The 18,754-nt window shown below is 30.8% G+C and overlaps 1 protein-coding gene across 2 annotated transcripts in view; it reads left to right on the plus strand.

Moving 5' to 3' along the window:
- LOC134685034 (choline/ethanolamine kinase-like) overlaps positions 1–17,876 on the plus strand; it is a 31,180-nt gene extending 13,304 nt beyond the window's left edge. For both annotated transcript variants that reach the window (XM_063544396.1, XM_063544395.1), the window contains exons 5-12: positions 1,904–2,126; positions 2,519–2,652; positions 6,608–6,709; positions 8,572–8,630; positions 10,562–10,646; positions 12,399–12,510; positions 13,595–13,762; positions 14,496–17,876. In XM_063544396.1, coding sequence (XP_063400466.1) covers positions 1,904–2,126; positions 2,519–2,652; positions 6,608–6,709; positions 8,572–8,630; positions 10,562–10,646; positions 12,399–12,510; positions 13,595–13,762; positions 14,496–14,573 — 961 coding nt within the window. In that variant the 3' untranslated portion in view covers positions 14,574–17,876. The remainder of the gene's footprint in view (positions 1–1,903; positions 2,127–2,518; positions 2,653–6,607; positions 6,710–8,571; positions 8,631–10,561; positions 10,647–12,398; positions 12,511–13,594; positions 13,763–14,495) is intronic.
- Positions 17,877–18,754: the final 878 nt, after the last annotated feature.

Genomic DNA, 18,754 nt, shown 5'->3' on the forward strand with positions numbered 1-18,754 from the left:
TTACATGTATGCAATGAATTTTGCTTAAAAATTTATGTTTAGAAGTTTATTATCATGATTATAGACTGCTTGTCAAGTTGATAGAAGTCAATGATATTCAAATGATCCATGAATGCTTTCATGTATATTGTAATATTGTAGAAGTGAACCCTCCTATCAGGTACATTGACTATCTGTATCCAAAATCAGATTAGTACATTGAAGTAAACATTGTTGATCTATAACATGAAACACCTGTCACAAAGATATCACCATTGTATTTAAAAGATATACAAATCAATATACATGATAAAGGTGGAAATATCATTACTTAATTCAATTTGGTTCTTCTGTATTTAATATTTTTTAAATCAATAAATTTTCAAAAAAGACTTTTTCAGTGGCGGATCCAGGAATTTTCATATTAAGTGGGCTGACCTAAGAGGGGGCCCACTTCAGTCACGCTTCAGTGATTCCCTATATAAGCAACCAAATTTTTTCCCAAAAAGGGGGGGCCCGCCATCCCCCCCCCTAAATCCGCCTCTGTATTTTCTTTTCATATCTCTGGTTTTCCTGGTTGTTTTTTGTTTTTGGGAAAAAAACGTTCAACATCAACATACCACAGTTATAGATTTTCTGAACAAAGATAAAAAGATGAATTCTTGTTTGAGTGCTCAGGACTTTATTTTTAGATCTGTGCATTAACAAGAGGAGATGATGACTCTTAATATATTTCTTGCAAGACAGTTAGCACTTAATATTAATGAGTACAGTACACACTTGATGATATTGATAAAAAACCTTTATCAACATACATGTGTACATGTACATGTTAAACAATTACAAGTGATAGGTGCATGATATCTTCAGAAACAGAGTACGCTATAGTAAACTTAAACAGACCATGCCACCTCTAAGTTATCTAAGTATCTCTAATATTGGTTGCTGTAAAGTTCACTTAAACAGATCATGCCACCTCTAAGTTATCTAAGTAACAGATCATGCCACCTCTAAGTTATCTAAGTAACACTAATATTGGTTGCTGTAAAGTTCACTTAAACAGATCATGCCACCTCTAAGTTATCTAAGTAACAGATCATGCCACCTCTAAGTTATCTAAGTAACACTAATATTGTTGGCTGTAAAGTTAACTTAAACAGATCATGCCACATCTAAGTTATCTAAGTAACAGATCATGCCACCTCTAAGTTATCTAAGTAACACTAATATTGCTGGTTGTAAAGTTCACTTAAACAGATCATGCCACCTTTAAATTTGATTGAGTATCTCTAAAATCGGTGGCTGTAAAGTTCACTTAACATGATCATGCCACCTTTAAGTAATCTGAGTTACAGATGAGTATATTTCAGATAGAATTTCAACATCAAGAAAAGACATAAACTTATTAATAAATTTTTTACTGATATTAGTGGTTTTACAAATTCACTAGCTAGTGTATAACATCTGTATTGATCACTAAGTATAAACCCAAACTTGAACATTTAATCTCAGATATGTTATTTTTATATAAACTTAATTACAAGGAAGTATATAAAATAACATTTTCTTCCTTATGTTTGAGTTTGAGAAAAGGTCATTCCATGAGTGAAACTCATCTTTCAACTTAGAAAACACAAAATGTGTTGAAGATAAAGTACCTATGCAGATGTAGTTGCCTCAAAATTAGTTAATTTAGGTAAAAATATGTAAATTGTGTAGGTCTATAATGTAAGTAAAACTATTTGCAAGCTAGTTGTTGACAATAGCAATAATGTTGAATGATCACTGACGTTTCTTGATTTTTTCCTTTTTTTTTAATTGTTAATCAATTTACATGGATAAGTTAAAATAAAATTATATCTACAATGTATTACCATATGATATTGTGTAATTTATTGATTTGCTTTTGTGTATTTTATTTCAGAGGTGGATTAACAAATCTTCTGTACACGTGTGAATTATCTGATAATATACAAACTCAAAACAATGAACCAAGAACTGTTTTGTTGCGAGTGTATGGAGATATTGCTAAAGACTTGAAATTTCTTGTTCAGAACTCAGTGGTGTTTTGTTTACTGTCAGAGAAACAATTGGGACCAAAATGTTATGGATTGTATCCAAATGGAAGAATAGAAGAATATATTCCAGTAAGACTTCGTTTTTATTATCACACAAATTAAGCACAGACACATGAAATATGAGGATAAACAGATAGATTGATGAAAACGAATCCTTATCAATTCCTAAGATTAATTAAGGAAGATGGGAGTTAGCGATATATAGAATCAAATTAATACTTTATTAAAGTTAAATGAGTTATCTCCCCTTATATAGAAACGCTAGATTTTTTTATGAAATCAAACAAAGAATATTCTGTCATTGTATAAAGGTTGTGTTGAAATTCTGATGCAGGAAATAATTTGGGTACTTATTTCAAAATCTCCAGCATTTTTTTTAATCAAATGAAACTTTAAATTTTTTTTCTGTGCATAGCAAATTTATATATTTTTAATCACATGCAATAATCTGCTTATTGTAGACAAAGAGTTTGACAAGGAAAGATTTACACAAACCAGAGATATCCAGCATGATAGCAAGAAAATTGGCTGTCATTCATAATCTGCATATGCCTTTATGTAAAGAACCAAGATTTCTTGGAGAACTCACTAGACAGTAAGTACTTTCATATATAAACTGGCCATTGGTGGGAGGAACCCCCCTTAGTTATAATAGATGATTATATGAAACATTGTCTTGTATGTATGTATATATTGCTTACTTTAAATATAAATTGATTGATTGTTGGTAAGTTGTAAAACCTGTTATGATTTGTTATTTAGTTTGTTAGTGGAAGCTAAAATTATTTGTTTTTTGTAAACACTGTTATTTGTTAATAAGAAGTTGGTTAGCCAAAGCTATGATAGTTAATTATTTGTAAACCGTGTTATGATTTGTTATTTAGTTGGTTAGCTGAAGCTATGATAGTTGATTATTTGTAAACCGTGTTATGATTTGTTATTAAGTTGGTTAGCCAAAGCTATGATAGTTGATTATTTGTAAACCAACTGTGTTATGATTGTTATTTAGTTGGTAAGCCAAAGCAATGATAGTTGATTATTTGTAAACCGTGTTATGATTTGTTATTTAGTTGGTTAGCCGAAGCTATGATAGTTGAATATTTGTAAATCGTGTTATGATTTGTTATTTAGTTGGTTAGCCGAAGCTATGATCATGATGATAGTTGATTATTTGTAAACCGTGTTATGATTTGTTATTTAGTTGGTTAGCGGAAGCTATGATCATGATGATAGTTGATTATTTGTAAACCGTGTTATGATTTGTTATTTAGTTGGTTAGCCGAAGCTATGATCATGATGATAGTTGATTATTTGTAAACCGTGTTATGATTTGTTATTTAGTTGGTTAGCCGAAGCTATGATCATGATGATAGTTGATTATTTGTGAACCGTGTTATGATTTGTTATTTAGTTGGTTAGCCGAAGCTATGATCATGATGATAGTTGATTATTTGTAAACCGTGTTATGATTTGTTATTTAGTTGGTTAGCCGAAGCTATGATAGTTGAATATTTGTAAACCGTGTTATGATTTGTTATTTAGTTGGTTAGCCGAAGCTATGATCATGATGATAGTTGATTATTTGTAAACCGTGTTATGATTTGTTATTTAGTTGGTTAGCGGAAGCTATGATCATGATGATAGTTGATTATTTGTAAACCGTGTTATGATTTGTTATTTAGTTGGTTAGCTGAAGCTATGATCATGATGATAGTTGATTATTTGTAAACCGTGTTATGATTTGTTATTTAGTTGGTTAGCCGAAGCTATGATCATGATGATAGTTGATTATTTGTAAACCGTGTTATGATTTGTTATTTAGTTGGTTAGCGGAAGCTATGATCATGATGATAGTTGATTATTTGTAAACCGTGTTATGATTTGTTATTTAGTTGGTTAGCCGAAGCTATGATCATGATGATAGTTGATTATTTGTAAACCGTGTTATGATTTGTTATTTAGTTGGTTAGCCAAAGCTATGATCATGATGATAGTTGATTATTTGTAAACCGTGTTATGATTTGTTATTTAGTTGGTTAGCCGAAGCTATGATAGTTGAATATTTGTAAACCGTGTTATGATTTGTTATTTAGTTGGTTAGCCGAAGCTATGATCATGATGATAGTTGATTATTTGTAAACCGTGTTATGATTTGTTATTTAGTTGGTTAGCGGAAGCTATGATCATGATGATAGTTGATTATTTGTAAACCGTGTTATGATTTGTTATTAGCTTACCTGTCCCGAAGGGACAAGTGAGCTTATGCCATCACTTGGCGTCCGTCGTCGTCTGTGGTCTGTCGTCTGTCGTCCGTTGTCTGTCGTCGTAAACTATTTCAAGAATCTTCTCCTCTGAAACTACTGGGCCAAATACTTTCAAACTTTAACTGAATGTTCCTTAGGGTATCTAGTTTGTAAATTGTATCCGAAGTTATGATCTATCAACAAACATGGTCGCCATTGCTAAAAATAGAACATAGGGATCAAATGCAGTTTTTGGCTTATAACTCAATAACAAAAGCATTTAGAGCAAATCTGACATGGGGTAATATTGTTTATCAGGTCAAGATTTATCTGCCCTGAAATTTTCAGATGAATCAGACAACCCGTTGTTGGGTTGCTGCCCCTGAATTGGTAATTTTAAGGAAATTTTGCTGTTTTTGGTTATTATCCTGAATATTATTATAGATGGAGATAAACTGTAAACAGGAATAATGTTCAGCAAAGTAAGATTTACAAATAAGTCAACATGACGGAAATGGTCAGTTGACCCCTTTAGGAGTTATTGCCCTTTATAGTCAATTTTTAACCATTTTTCGTAAATCTTAGTAATCTTTTACAAAAATCTTCTTCTCTGAAACTACTGGGCCAAATACTTCCAAATTTTAATTGAATGTTCCTTAGGGTATCTAGTTTGTAAATTGTATCCGAAGTTGTGATCTATCAACAAACATGGTCGCCATTGCTAAAAATAGAACATAGGGGTCAAATGCAGTTTTTGGCTTATAACTCAAAAACCAAAGCATTTAGAGCAAATCTGACATGGGATAATATTGTTTATCAGGTCAAGATTTATCTGCCCTGAAATTTTCAGATGAATCAGACAACCTGTTGTTGGGTTACTGCCCCTGAATTGGTAATTTAAAAGAAATTTTGCTGTTTTTGGTTATTATCTTGAATATTATTATAGATAGAGATAAACTGTAAACAGCAATAATGTTCAGCAAAGTAAGATTTACAAATAAGTCAACATGACGGAAATGGTCAGTTGACCCCTTTAGGAGTTATTGCCCTTTATAGTCAATTTTTAACCATTTTTCGTAAATCTTAGTAATCTTTTACAAAAATCTTCTCCTCTGAAACTACTGGGCCAAATACTTCCAAACTTTAACTGAATGTTCCTTAGGGTATCTAGTTTGTAAATTGTATCTGAAGTTATGATCTATCAACAAACATGGTCGCCATTGCTAAAAATAGAACAAAGGGGTCAAATGCAGTTTTTGGCTTTTAACTCAAAAACCAAAGCATTAAGAGCAAATCTGATGTTGGGTAATATTGTTTATCAGGTCAAGATCTATCTGCCCTGAAATTTTCAGATGAATCAGACAACCTGTTGTTGGGTTGCTGCCCCTGAATTGATAATTTTAAGGAAATTTTGCTGTTTTTGTTTATTATCTTGAATATAATTATAGATAGAAATAAACTGTAAACAGCAATAATGTTCAGCAAAGTAAGATCTTCAATTAAGTCAATTTGACCAAAATTGTCAATTGACCCCTTAAGGAGTTATTGCCCTTTAAAGACTTTTTTCACAATTTGTTCATCATGTTGACTTACTTTAAAAAATCTTCTCCTTTGAAACTGCTGTATCAATTTCAGCCAAACTTAGGCTAAATGAGTTTCAGAGTATCTAGTATAAATTTTATATTTTATTTCCTTGTATATCAAGAAACAGCTCCTATGGCTAAAATAGAACATAGGAGAAAATGATTATTTTTTTTGGCTTTTGAAGAAAATAGGACGATCCAAAAAACATTTAAATAGATTGAAAAGCCAAAATAATCATTGATGAGAGATTTAACCAAAAGAATTAAGGTGAGCGATTCAGGCTCTTGAGAGCCTCTTGTTTAGTTGGTTAGCAGAAGCTATGATCATGATGATAGTTGATTATTTGTAAACCGTGTTATGATTTGTTATTTAGTTGGTTAGCTGAAGCTATGATCATGATGATAGTTGATTATTTGTAAACCGTGTTATGATTTGTTATTTAGTTGGTTAGCCGAAGCTATGATCATGATGATAGTTGATTATTTGTAAACCGTGTTATGATTTGTTATTTAGTTGGTTAGCGGAAGCTATGATCATGATGATAGTTGATTATTTGTAAACCGTGTTATGATTTGTTATTTAGTTGGTTAGCCCCAGCTATGATCATGATGATAGTTGATTATTTGTAAACCGTGTTATGATTTGTTATTTAGTTGGTTAGCCGAAGCTATGATCATGATGATAGTTGATTATTTGTAAACCGTGTTATGACTTGTTATTTAGTTGGTTAGCTGAAGCTAAGAACAACACCCGACCAGATGATACTGATCCTAACATACAAAAGATAACATCCTATGATTTAGACGCAGAGTTATCATGGTTATTGTAAGTATTCTTAAAAAAAAACATTATAATTTGAACTGAATCTGAAGCACTCTAGGTAATATTTCTCCTTATTTTGGTTTTGCCTCAACCAAATATTTTGAAACATAGATTGCTTATTACCACAAAATACAGATCAAGTTTGAATTTGGATGGGATCACTTTTATCATTTTAGAGTTATGCCCCTTTACAAATTGAAAAATTGATATTTTTTTTCCCTTCTGTTCTTTGACTTAAGTTTCTCTCAATTAAATGTTATGAAATTTACACAGAATGCTAATTACCACAAAACACAAATCATTATCAAGTATGAATTTCAGTGGCATCACGTTTACCGTTCTAGAGTTATGCCCCTTGACAAAATGAAACATTACAGAATTTTTTGTTTCCTTTCATTCCAAACCTTGATAATCTATAATTATCTTATTTTCTTTCAAAAAGTAATATTTTACTGTTCACTGATCATGCTGATTGTGTCTCTATTTCCCCAATCCTTTGGCTATAACAAGGCACACTTAATTATCTTGGAGTATTCATTTAATGGTATAATAAAGTAAGCAATCAGCACAAATATAGGAATAATCAGTTTTACAATGGATAAATATTAAAGTAATAAAACAAAATGTATAGTGGAAAAACTAAAAGAAGTTTACGAAAGTAAAAACGTTACAATGATCCATCAAAGTGACATAAACATATAAATGTCTATTTGAATTGTATAGTGTCAACGAACTTTTATCATGAAAGAATTGTATTTAAAGGGCATTGTTGTATGTTGTTATGCAACCTAGATAGAAGGTATACTGTAAGCTCTTGACCTGACCAACTTTAAATGTGTACATTAAAAGTAAGGTTGGCCCTATTTTAAGATTTGACCCATTTTAATAAATTGTAAACAACAAAATATTATGAAAACAAGGTGATGGAGTACAGTGTCCATTTAAAATTCACACTTTTTTCTTTTAATATGATATATTACTTTAGTAGACAATTTGTTAGGAAATACTGTCGTTCCAGGCACAGGGATACATGTACCAAAAGATTGGTTTACTGCCAATAGAGTTGCAGTTTGAATCCTTCATCAAATAAGAGGGCCACCAGTGTGCTGTATTTCACGGACATTGGACCAGTAGCTGTCCTTTGTTTATCTATTCAGTAAATGATCAAAATTTTCACTTAATCAGAGTTTTAATTAAAGTGTAACAAGAAAAGCAGAAAATGTCACACACAAAAACAAAAAAAAAACACAGATAGCTTGCTGTACTGTATGAGTTTTGCTCATTGTTGAAGTCTGTAACAGAGTAATATCTTTGTCCTTTATTCTTTGGAGAATAGTTGTCTCATTTGTCCTGATTTGTTTGTTAATCATATCACATCTCTTTATTTTTGGTTAAAATATCAAGTGATTTTGCACTTAAATTCTATCAATTTTCTTCACTAAACCCGAATTTATTTGAGACTGTACATCACTTACAATTAACTATATGAACTGTGCTAAAATGCAAGAACCGTAAAAATAATGACCAAATGTTACCTTAAACATGATCAATTTAGGAACAAAAGGAAAGAAGATTATAGTAAAAATCTTTTCATTTAGTACAATTACCATGAATACTTTAAAACTTCATATGAGATTTATTGTGTTACTTTTGATGCCATGGTTTTGAGTGAAATTAAACATTTTCAGAAACGTACATTTTTATTTTATTTCAAAGTTGATTAGTTTTTGTTTCTTAGTCATGTTAATAGTAGGATGAGTTAAAATTGCACATTTTAATCCATAACACCATCAAAACAAATTAGACTACCTAATTTCTACCATTGCAATTCATAATATAACCCTTATTATATTTATTTTCTGCAGGAAGAAGATTGAAGATTTGAAATCACCAGTTGTATTTTCACACAATGATTTACAAGAAGGTGAGAGCTTATACAGTAATTATAACTGATTGTTGGATACCAATTTTCATGGACTTTTTGTATATAGGGCTCTTATTCAAATATTCAACTAATAGCAAGTTTCTGTATGATTATATGCATACTTTTGGAAAACCATGAAATCAAATATCCACAAAAGTTTTTCATCAATCCACCAAAATTGGTACCCACGAAAATCATGAATCCGCAATATATGTGTAGGGCTCAAATCTATGGTGGGTTCCAAATCTATGGCAGATTCCTAATTTATGGCAAATGTGACGTCATGCCATTCCAAATCTATGGCAGATTTTTTACAATCCTAATCTATGGCATGTTTTGTAATTTCCTAATCTTGGCGGATTTTTAGTGTGTCCAAGTCTATGCCGGGAAAATGAATTTCAAATGGAAAATAATGCAGTAAACATGCGACTATCAACTTGCATTATTTAAACAAGAGAACATGTACGACAAAGGAAGCATGTCTATAAACATTTGTGAAATAAACAGTAAAAAAACGTAAATGATGAATTCATAACATAAATACAGACTTCAAGATTTAAATGATCATGATGTGCCTCGTACAAATGAACATTTTCTAATCTGTGCATTCATTTAACCAACTAGTAATTAACGTTAAGTCCATTAACAAATAAGAAGGTGGATTTTTTTTTAAATTAAAAAAAGGGGGATAAATAAAAATGAACAGTTTGAATATTCAAATAATATGTTATTCGTCGTTACGGCATCTTTTTTTTTATTTTATGACGATCTAAATAAAATTGGTATCCGTTAATTTCATGTTTCATTTTATAAGCTTTGCCAACCGTAAACAGTAAAATGTTTACTATAATAACTCCTTTTCTGAAATATCCGTTACTGAAAAAAGCAGTGTCCTTGTTCATCGCGGACTTCGACCGTCCGGTACAGCACATTGTGTCCCTTTTCTGGATAATGGGTCATATTTTTATGTCAACAATCGTCAAATTGTTGTCATCTAGAAAGATGTTCAAATCTATGGGTTCCGCCATCGTTTGCAGCGGCGACGATGTAATATGGCGTTATTGAATTGGGACGTTATATATGTTAGATCTGCCATAGATTTGGAGAAAACAAAATCTGCCATAGATTTGAGTTGTTTGGTGTTTGTAACGTCACATTTGCCATAGATTAGGAATCTGCCATAGATTTGGAACCCGCCATATATTTGAGTCCTACATATGTGACCTATGTTTAAAGTGAAATATTTTTTGCAACAGGTTGACACTCATTTCTATATAAATGAACAGGAAGATTTGTTATATGACTTAATAACATTACATGACCCTCATTCATTTCATTGATTGTTATGGTGTAACATGTGTCATGTTCATGATGTTATTGGTATATAATGAAAAATTATATACATTCATATATTGATCTGATTTTCGCTTGTAATAAAACAGATGACAACAGCCACAGAAAATCATTAAATTATAGATTGTTGTAGATTGTTTTGGATGAGCCAAGCTTTTAATATTGAATTACCTAACTCCTGCTAGTTCTATGAATATAGAAAAACATGAAGTTAAATTCGTCTTAGCTAGTCAAAGTACAAGTAATAAGATAGACTTGCTGTTAGAAAAAAAACAGAAAATACATGTTAAAATAAAAACTAATTAAGGAATTTCGAGTTTATAATTATGATACTGTGTTCTGTTTCACCATTTGTACAACAGTGGCAGATCCAGAGGGGGTATTCCCAGGGTTCGAACCCCCTTTGTTTTGACGATCAATACATTTGAATGGGGACACTTAGTTTTACCCCCTCTCTTTATCCTGGGTTGGGACAGCACATCTCCTCACTCCCTTAAAAAAAAATTCATATAGTCATTTTGTGTGGAAGAATTGGAGAAAACGACAGAAGTGTGATAAGCAAATTTTTATTTTTTCAGGGAACCTTTTATATATGAAAGATTGTAAAGACCCAGAAAAGCAGCTGACTGTCATAGATCTTGAGTATTGCAGTTATAACTATAGGTATGTTATCAGAGAAAACTATTTAAAATTTCTTGATTAAAGAAGGTAAGCTTTAGCTTAAAGGGAAGCAACTCTTAAAAGTCACTGCTGCATGTATGTTTGTACAGGCATATTCATTCTAAGCTTCATGCTACCACTGAGTATTTTCATAATGTTTCATATGAATGCATAAGCAGCTATGATGAAACTGCCTATCACAAATATAGTAGTAATTTAAAGTTTTAATCTTACTTCACCAAGGTCTACTTTCTTTAATCATTGAATGCAGCATTATTTTTGTTGTTGATTATGATATTGGATTCATTATTAATTGTGGGATACCTATTTTCATGGATTTCATTGTTACTGGAGGGTAGTAATAGCTATCTTCATGTCAAATAACTGTAAAAAAATCTTGTCAAATATTGTAAATGTTAATTTTTGGTGCATGACGATAAAATGTACACTTTCTTCAAGACGATTAAAAAAATTGATTGATATTACTACCCTTTTACAGGTGAACCATGAAATTTATTAATGGTTCACTGAATTACAAACCTTTTGACTTTTATGCGCAGACTTTGACAAAACCACAAAATCAAATATCCACAAAAAATGTAAGTTTTCCTCATTCCATGAAAATTTGTACCCAAGAAAATTAATGAATCCACAGTAGGTTTAGTCATATATAGAGAATTATAGCGTAGTGCACATTGTGTTGATATGTAGATACTTATATTCAGAAATTATTGAAATGTTTTTGGTATAATTGCAAAAATTGTAGAAAAAATAATTTTGATAGCATTAATTGTATGCATCTTTCCTGAAATTGCAACATTTAGTCTCCAATTTGTGTCTTTTGTTCAAAAATTGCAATAATAAATGCACCCTATAATTTCTGAATTTACAGTTCTTAGCTAGTACTGTAATAGGGGCTTATGTGCCTGATTGGTCTAAGTAGTTTATTTAATTTTATCTCAAGCTTGTCAAAAAAAGACGTCTATGTTCTAAAGTCTTTTGCTTAAAATTGTAGCTTGTTCTTCTATGCAATGCTTTACTAATAACTATACTAATGTTACACTCAGCACGTCTTCACAAAGTCTAACAACATTCATGTCCAGCCTCCATCAAATTTAGTGTAGTTAAAATATATATGCAACCAAACCAGACAATTATTTTTCTGGGGTTTGGGTTTGGGGAAGAAGGGTTTTAATATAAGGCTAAGGTTCTTAATTCTGACAATGCAAAAATGATTGACCTCATTTAGTTAAAATGGTTTCATTTTTAACACACAAAAAATCTGAATCTTGTTTGGCAAGGCCTAAATATGTTGTTTGTTACCCCAATCCTTACCCTGCCAAGCCAGGTGTTGGTAGGTAAGTAGGGAAATAAATTAAAAAAAAATCCTAAAAGCTGGAACAATGCCGGTTGATCTGGTAAGCATGAAAATCGGAAATGAATAAAATAATATTTGACTAAGTTTTGACAATAAAATTTTATGAGTAGGACTGTTTTTGCAGGATCAGTTCGGATTGGGGAAACAAACAATATTTTATTTTAGGCCCTTGAACTACTAAAACTCTTATTTGGCAACTACACCATTTGGAATCGGTTTGTTTAAAATTCCACTTGATTTTGGTTTAAATATAATTTATGTTGATCACCAACATTTGGTCAGCATAAAAAGTGCTAGATACTCATTCCAGTGACTGTAACAAGGCATCTCTGCTTAGACTCAATTGTTAATGGTATATCTTTATTTATTGTTTTCAGAGGGTTCGATTTTGGTAATCACTTTTGTGAGTGGTGCTTAGACTATCAAAGCGAACAAGAAATGCCTTATTATTCTTACCATGAAGAATCTTACCCGTCTAAACAACAACAAGTGAGTATCAGTAATGTTTTCAGGAGACCGTCAGAGATATCCCTACCCCCCAGATAGTCTCTAACACAGTGGTTTATCATTCATCAAAGTACAATGTTGGCCAGTCTATATTAGTATAGATTAATAAATTTCTGATATTTAATCAATAAAAAGCAGGCATATAGTTCCAGGATTTAATATTAGGGAGCAGTTCTCTTGAGAATTAGGAATTTGAGGACCTTATTTTGTTACACAATTTGATATAACTTTATCTTTATTACATATTTTGATAACTTTTTTAAAGGGTACATGCTCTTGCCTGCATCCATGCCTGTGAAAGATGATCAAATTAGATAGATACCCTTATACATAAATCTCTGAAATAGTATAGGTAATTTGTATGTCTGTATGACCTATTGGTATATCCTTGCTTATGATAATATGGAAATCCTCTAAATGTTGGGAACTCTAAATTAAACTATTTCTCTTTTGACTGAATTACCTCTCGTATGCTGATAATTAGTCTGAATGGCCTTAAAGTTTGGCCATCTATAAAAGAAAGATATAAGTTTTGATTTGAAAATAAACTATCAATCAAATGTGGAGATCAATGCCATATTTTTGCTAATTATTGATTATTCAGCCATGATTTATCTATTCTATGGTCAACATTGTCCTTCTTATAAAATCTATTGATTTATTGACCTGTACATTAATGAAAAAAGTGGAAGATTAAAACAACCATTTCTGTGATTAAATCAAAAGAAAAATTTAAGTTATGATGCAGAGGCTTCATCCATTCTTGCATTGTTTCAAAGTATGCTTTTATATATCATACTGGTACATGTTACTTAGAGTAAATAGATTTGAACTTTCTAACTAGTAAAATCATTATGGCCGATCCAGGCCCCCCCCCCCTTTTGTCTGAAAAATTTGGTTTATAATATAGGGAATCACTGGAGCGGATCATCGACCCCTTATGAAAACTTCTGGTCCGCCACTGACAAGAATGATAAACCACTGTAGATATGTTGAGACATTATAATCACATATATAGCCTAGAAATTTTATATTATTTATTATATTTTGAATTTTCTTTTTTCAGTTCCATTTCTTCAGGGCCTACTTAGATGCTAAGAATGAGGCATGTACAGATGAAGTACTAGAGACGCTATACAGAGAGGCTAATACATGTGCCTTAGCTTCACATCTTATGTGGTTAGTCTGGTCAATTGTCCAGAGAGACAAGTCAGATATTCAGTTTGGTTATTTGGTGAGTTTAATGTTGAAATCATGCAACTTGCTAATTGTGTATTGGCCTAAAAATTTGGACTGGTAGTCACTGATAGTCTATGATGAGGAACTAATCCTATTTGCCAGACAATTCCATATATAAAATGACAATAATTTGACCAAAATGGTGATCATAGACAAATTACAAATAACCATGATAAAAGTACAGAAAAACACATTAAGATAAGGCTTTACAATTGTCCTTTTTGCACAAATTTTTGTTTGCTATTCTTTTGCGGTTATGAAAATGCCAATCTACATTGTATGATAAACTAACAGGAAAAGAAGTATTGATATTAAAGTTCAGATGGGTTATTTATTATTTGATAAACTTTTCAATAAATGCTACTAAAATTTGTTTGAAAAATATGCCTGATTCATGTTTTAGTCATACCATTGATTTATATAATTGTTGCGATATCAATATTTGTTGATTAGACTAGTTTAGGTCAGTAATATGGTGTTAGAACATTCTAACATATTAAATATAAAAAAAGATGATGTGGTATGAATGCCAATAAAACAACTCACCATGATCAATTATGTGTTGAAGGCTGATGCCTTCAACAATGAAATAAACTTATGCCACTCAGCATCAAGCTACAAAAGACCCTGAAATAACAAATGTAAATCAATTTGAATGAGAAAACTAACAAATTCTGTTAATTTGATAACATGCAAAATTGTAATATGAAGATATCATTCTTTTGTAGGAATATGCTGTTTGTCGATTAGAGGCCTACTTCAGATTGAAAAAGGAATTGTTTCCTGATGAGACAGAAAAGGTGTAATGTGTCTTCACAGTTGTAATAATCCATGTTGAATTCCTGTCTATATCAGTCCCAGCAGAATGGAGAGTGGTGTAGGGGAGATAACCTGTGAAAAAATACCAGACGATTTTGATTTGCTCAAGGTGCTATTGTCATTGTCATGCCTTTTCTCTTATTTGCTGTGATGATGCTAAAATTCATATCGTAATACCATTATGATTTGTTTTATTAGGAATACATTACAGTAATAAGTTATAGGCTATTATGGAAGTGAAGAACTATGTGTTCAGTTGTATGTTATTTTAAATTCAGTCATTTTAATTTGATGTGTTTGTTTAGTTAAAACTAAGTTGAGTTGTTTTGAATTTATTTTCTCATTTTGTATTCAATTTTGAAAAGATTTTTTTTTTAACTGTAGGTTCTCAATATCAAGAAAGTATTTTTTGTTATCTGTCAGTAAGGAAGACTGATGCCTCTTTAAGGCAGTCATACTGGTTATGACAACTTGCTTTAAGTATGTCAGTATTACCCATACAAATAGGTCAATGTCTCTAGTCTTTTATTCCCAGAAATTTAAAAGATAAATAAATAAAACGTGCCAAAGAAGTTACCAATTTCTATCTAATGATTTTGTATTCTACTCTGATGTTAAAACAGTATCATGGTTAAAACACCTATTTGTTATAAATTAAGTTTGTTGCTAGAAAATTATTGAATAGATTTAGAATGAATATACATTTAATTTTCTACAAATTGGAATGTTAGAAAATTCAATTTTTTTCACATAAGCAGCTATTATCTGTCTGATTCTGAGTTTGTTGTAACATATTACTTATATAATGTACATTGTATTGTTTATACAGAGAATTTTCTGAGTTTGTTGTAACATGTTACTTATATAATGTACATTGTATTGTTTAAACAGAGTATTTATCATTGGTAATAGGGTATATATTACATTTTGACTGCTTGCTATTATATGTGACTGTCATGAGTCCCAGTAAAAATGGTTGAGAATAAGTAAAAACTGTTTTCAATGTATTTTACATAATACAAATCTTGTGTCTTAGCTTTTGCCTGCAAGGATATATGACTAGCTACTTTTTGTTCTGGTAATTATAAAATCAGCCAATGAAACTTCTTCTTAAATGTTTTTGAAGATGTGCATTATAACAGCAAACGAGAGGATCTCAAAAGGTCTTTAAAATAGAACGTCAAACTGGTTGTTTTCATATCCTTGTAAACTTAGCATGGACCTGTATTCCAATCTGATTGTATTGTTTGAAAAATAGATGAAAAATTGAAAATTGTACATATATGTACTATAACTTTTTGAAAATTTGTTATACCAAATCAAATATGATGTAAATTGTCTTAATTAATTTGCCAATATTTTATTCATATCATAAACATTTGATACATTTGAATTTGCTTTAAAGTCATTTTGTTAAGTATTAAAAAGTCCCTTCATTTTCTAACATTTTATTTATTTGTAGAGTATTAAAATGTTGATACATGTTTCAAAATTGACTGCTTTAATATGATTTGTATTATTGCTACAAAGTCCCAGATATACGTTAAGCTTTAATTAATTACTATTTATATCTGTTGTGTAGCATGTGCTTTATTGCGTTTATTTTTACACTGCCAGAATCATGTATAATAATTGACCAAAGACATTACACTGGAATACAATTCTCATTTATTTATATTGTATTTATGGAAAGTTTTTTGCATTATTCTTTGAGAAAAAGATATGTATTATATGTATATGTGTAAGTTAAAGACATCAGGAAATAATTTCAGTGACTGAGAACATTGTTTCTGCATTACTACTTCAAAAAATTTTAAGAGATTTTTCAAATATGAATTCAACAGCATTATGTTCCTAAGTATTATTTTAAGCTTACATAGTGATATTGTGTGTGTATATATATCTTTATGTTAATCATGTGTAAACAATTGTTGTAGATTTTAATTTTAATATCTATTTTTATGTTTTTTTTGTGTTAATTTTTTTTAGCTTTATACACATTGATATGCCCAACACAATAGTTAAATGAATAGAAACTGAATAGTGGGAAAGGGGAGTATAGGTATAAAATTATCCATATATATATTTTTTTTAATACCTTAGATCTTATGCATAATTTAGCCTGATCTGACTTAGGGTAATGTTTATGTTCGGAAGAAAACAGAAGTTGAAATCTTTAATTTTGTTATCCTTCCTGTTTGAAAAAAGTGCCTCAATGGAGAAAAATATTTTTTGTATTTTATGTTGAATACATACATCAATGTAGCATTCAATAAGTCAAAATGAATTTACATTTTTTTTGTTTTTAAACCTTTTGATAGGGACCAACTCACATCTTACATATACATTTTGTTTTTATTTTTCACAAACAAATGTTAGGTAAAAGTGGGTTTTTTTTGCCCAGCCTTTGGTTGCAGTTTTATAAAACATTAATGGTAAAATGGGTAAAATAACTATATAAGAATAAATGAATTTGATACTCTATTTTATATCTTATATGCATAATATTCCTTCATAGTGAGTATACATACATCATGTATTATGTCATTTTAAAAAGGTAAAGGGGGTTTCGTCCTGATTTTCCAAAAAATATAATATCAATGAAATTTTAAGTAAGTTCCAGCAACATGATATAATAAAATCCCTAATTCCTAAATTACTGATTATTTTATGGGCTATTCCTGAATTTATCACACAAATTATACAGCTTGATCTTGAGTTCCAAAAAAAGTTCTTTAGCCCCTCCAATCAGATGAGATAGTTTGTTGACCTACCTTGAGCATCCATATTTATGTCTGTCCATTTGTTGGATGTTGAATGTACATGATAATTAAATGATTAATGAGTCCTAAAATACATTAGTGGAAAAGTCCTTTGCACTTTTTATAATAAACCTTTATTGAATACTAGTCGAAGGAATAACATTTGCGTTCCTGTAAATTATATTGCTTCTTTTGTGACCATTATTTTCATTATTTTGTAAGCAATCATTGATGATTTATTTTGGTGTGTTGTCATGTTTATAGTATTCAAGTTTATCCATTTGTATGAAGTAACACAACATAATCTAGGGTGTCATGAATTTATTTGTATAACCTTTTGCAATTGATATTTTTTTTGTTATTTGTTTTACATGATTTTAATATATTGTTTTCGAGTCCTTTGTTTATTATTATATTTTGTATTGCATCATTGAATTAATATGTATCATTTTATGCAGAAAAATAATTGATGATTTATGTACATTCTTATTGTTAATGTTAATATTTATTAAAATATGGAAAAAATTACCTTGTCTTTGAATTTAAGGATGATTAAGTTTGTAGTATAAAACAAGGAGATGTGGTATGATTGCAAATTCAGTGAGACAAAAGAGGGATTAAAGATACCAGAGGGATATTCAAATTCATATGTCAGAAATAAACAGACAATGGCATGGCTAAAAACGAAAAATACCAATAAACAAACAAAGGTACTCAGAACACAACATAGAAAACTAGACTGAGCAACACGAAACCCACCAAAAACTTGATTTAGGTGCTCCGGTAGGGTAAGCAGATCCTGCTCCTCATGTGGCACCAGTCATGTTGCTCATGTTATTACAAACCCTGTAAATAATCTTGGTTCCTATAGATCATTTTGGAAAAGGGTACATGATTATAGTTACGACATTAGGAACATATCCGTTATCATCTGTGAAATGCATTTTCCATAATGGTCAATCAATTAATTATGGGGTCCGTAAAACTTATGAAGGATTTCAACTTCACCACTTGCATCTCTTGGTTTACTAGCTTCCTTTTGAGCAGCAACCCTCTTTCGATGAATCCATGATAGGAAATTCAAGCCCTGGAATATCATTGCAACTGAGAAATATATATCCTAGACAGGACATAAACCATAGCGCAAGGAATCTCTCAGCATCTGTCACATTCCACGACAGCAGTCAAAGCTTGAATGGGGAGGAGCACTTTACACAACAAAGGCAGAGACAACATCAGAAAGGATTACATGGCCAAAGATGAACCACGAAGCCCAATGGAGAGGTCTGAACGATGATTTAGGGGTAATTCTAGAAATATCACTCCAAGGGTGTGTTGAGATGAGGATAGAAACACTGACTACTCTCGTATATAACATCAGGAAGGAGAGATGTGGTGTTGAGGAG

The sequence above is a fragment of the Mytilus trossulus genome, chromosome 9 (assembly GCF_036588685.1).
Source record: "Mytilus trossulus isolate FHL-02 chromosome 9, PNRI_Mtr1.1.1.hap1, whole genome shotgun sequence".
Classification (NCBI taxonomy): Eukaryota; Metazoa; Mollusca; class Bivalvia; order Mytilida; family Mytilidae; genus Mytilus; species Mytilus trossulus.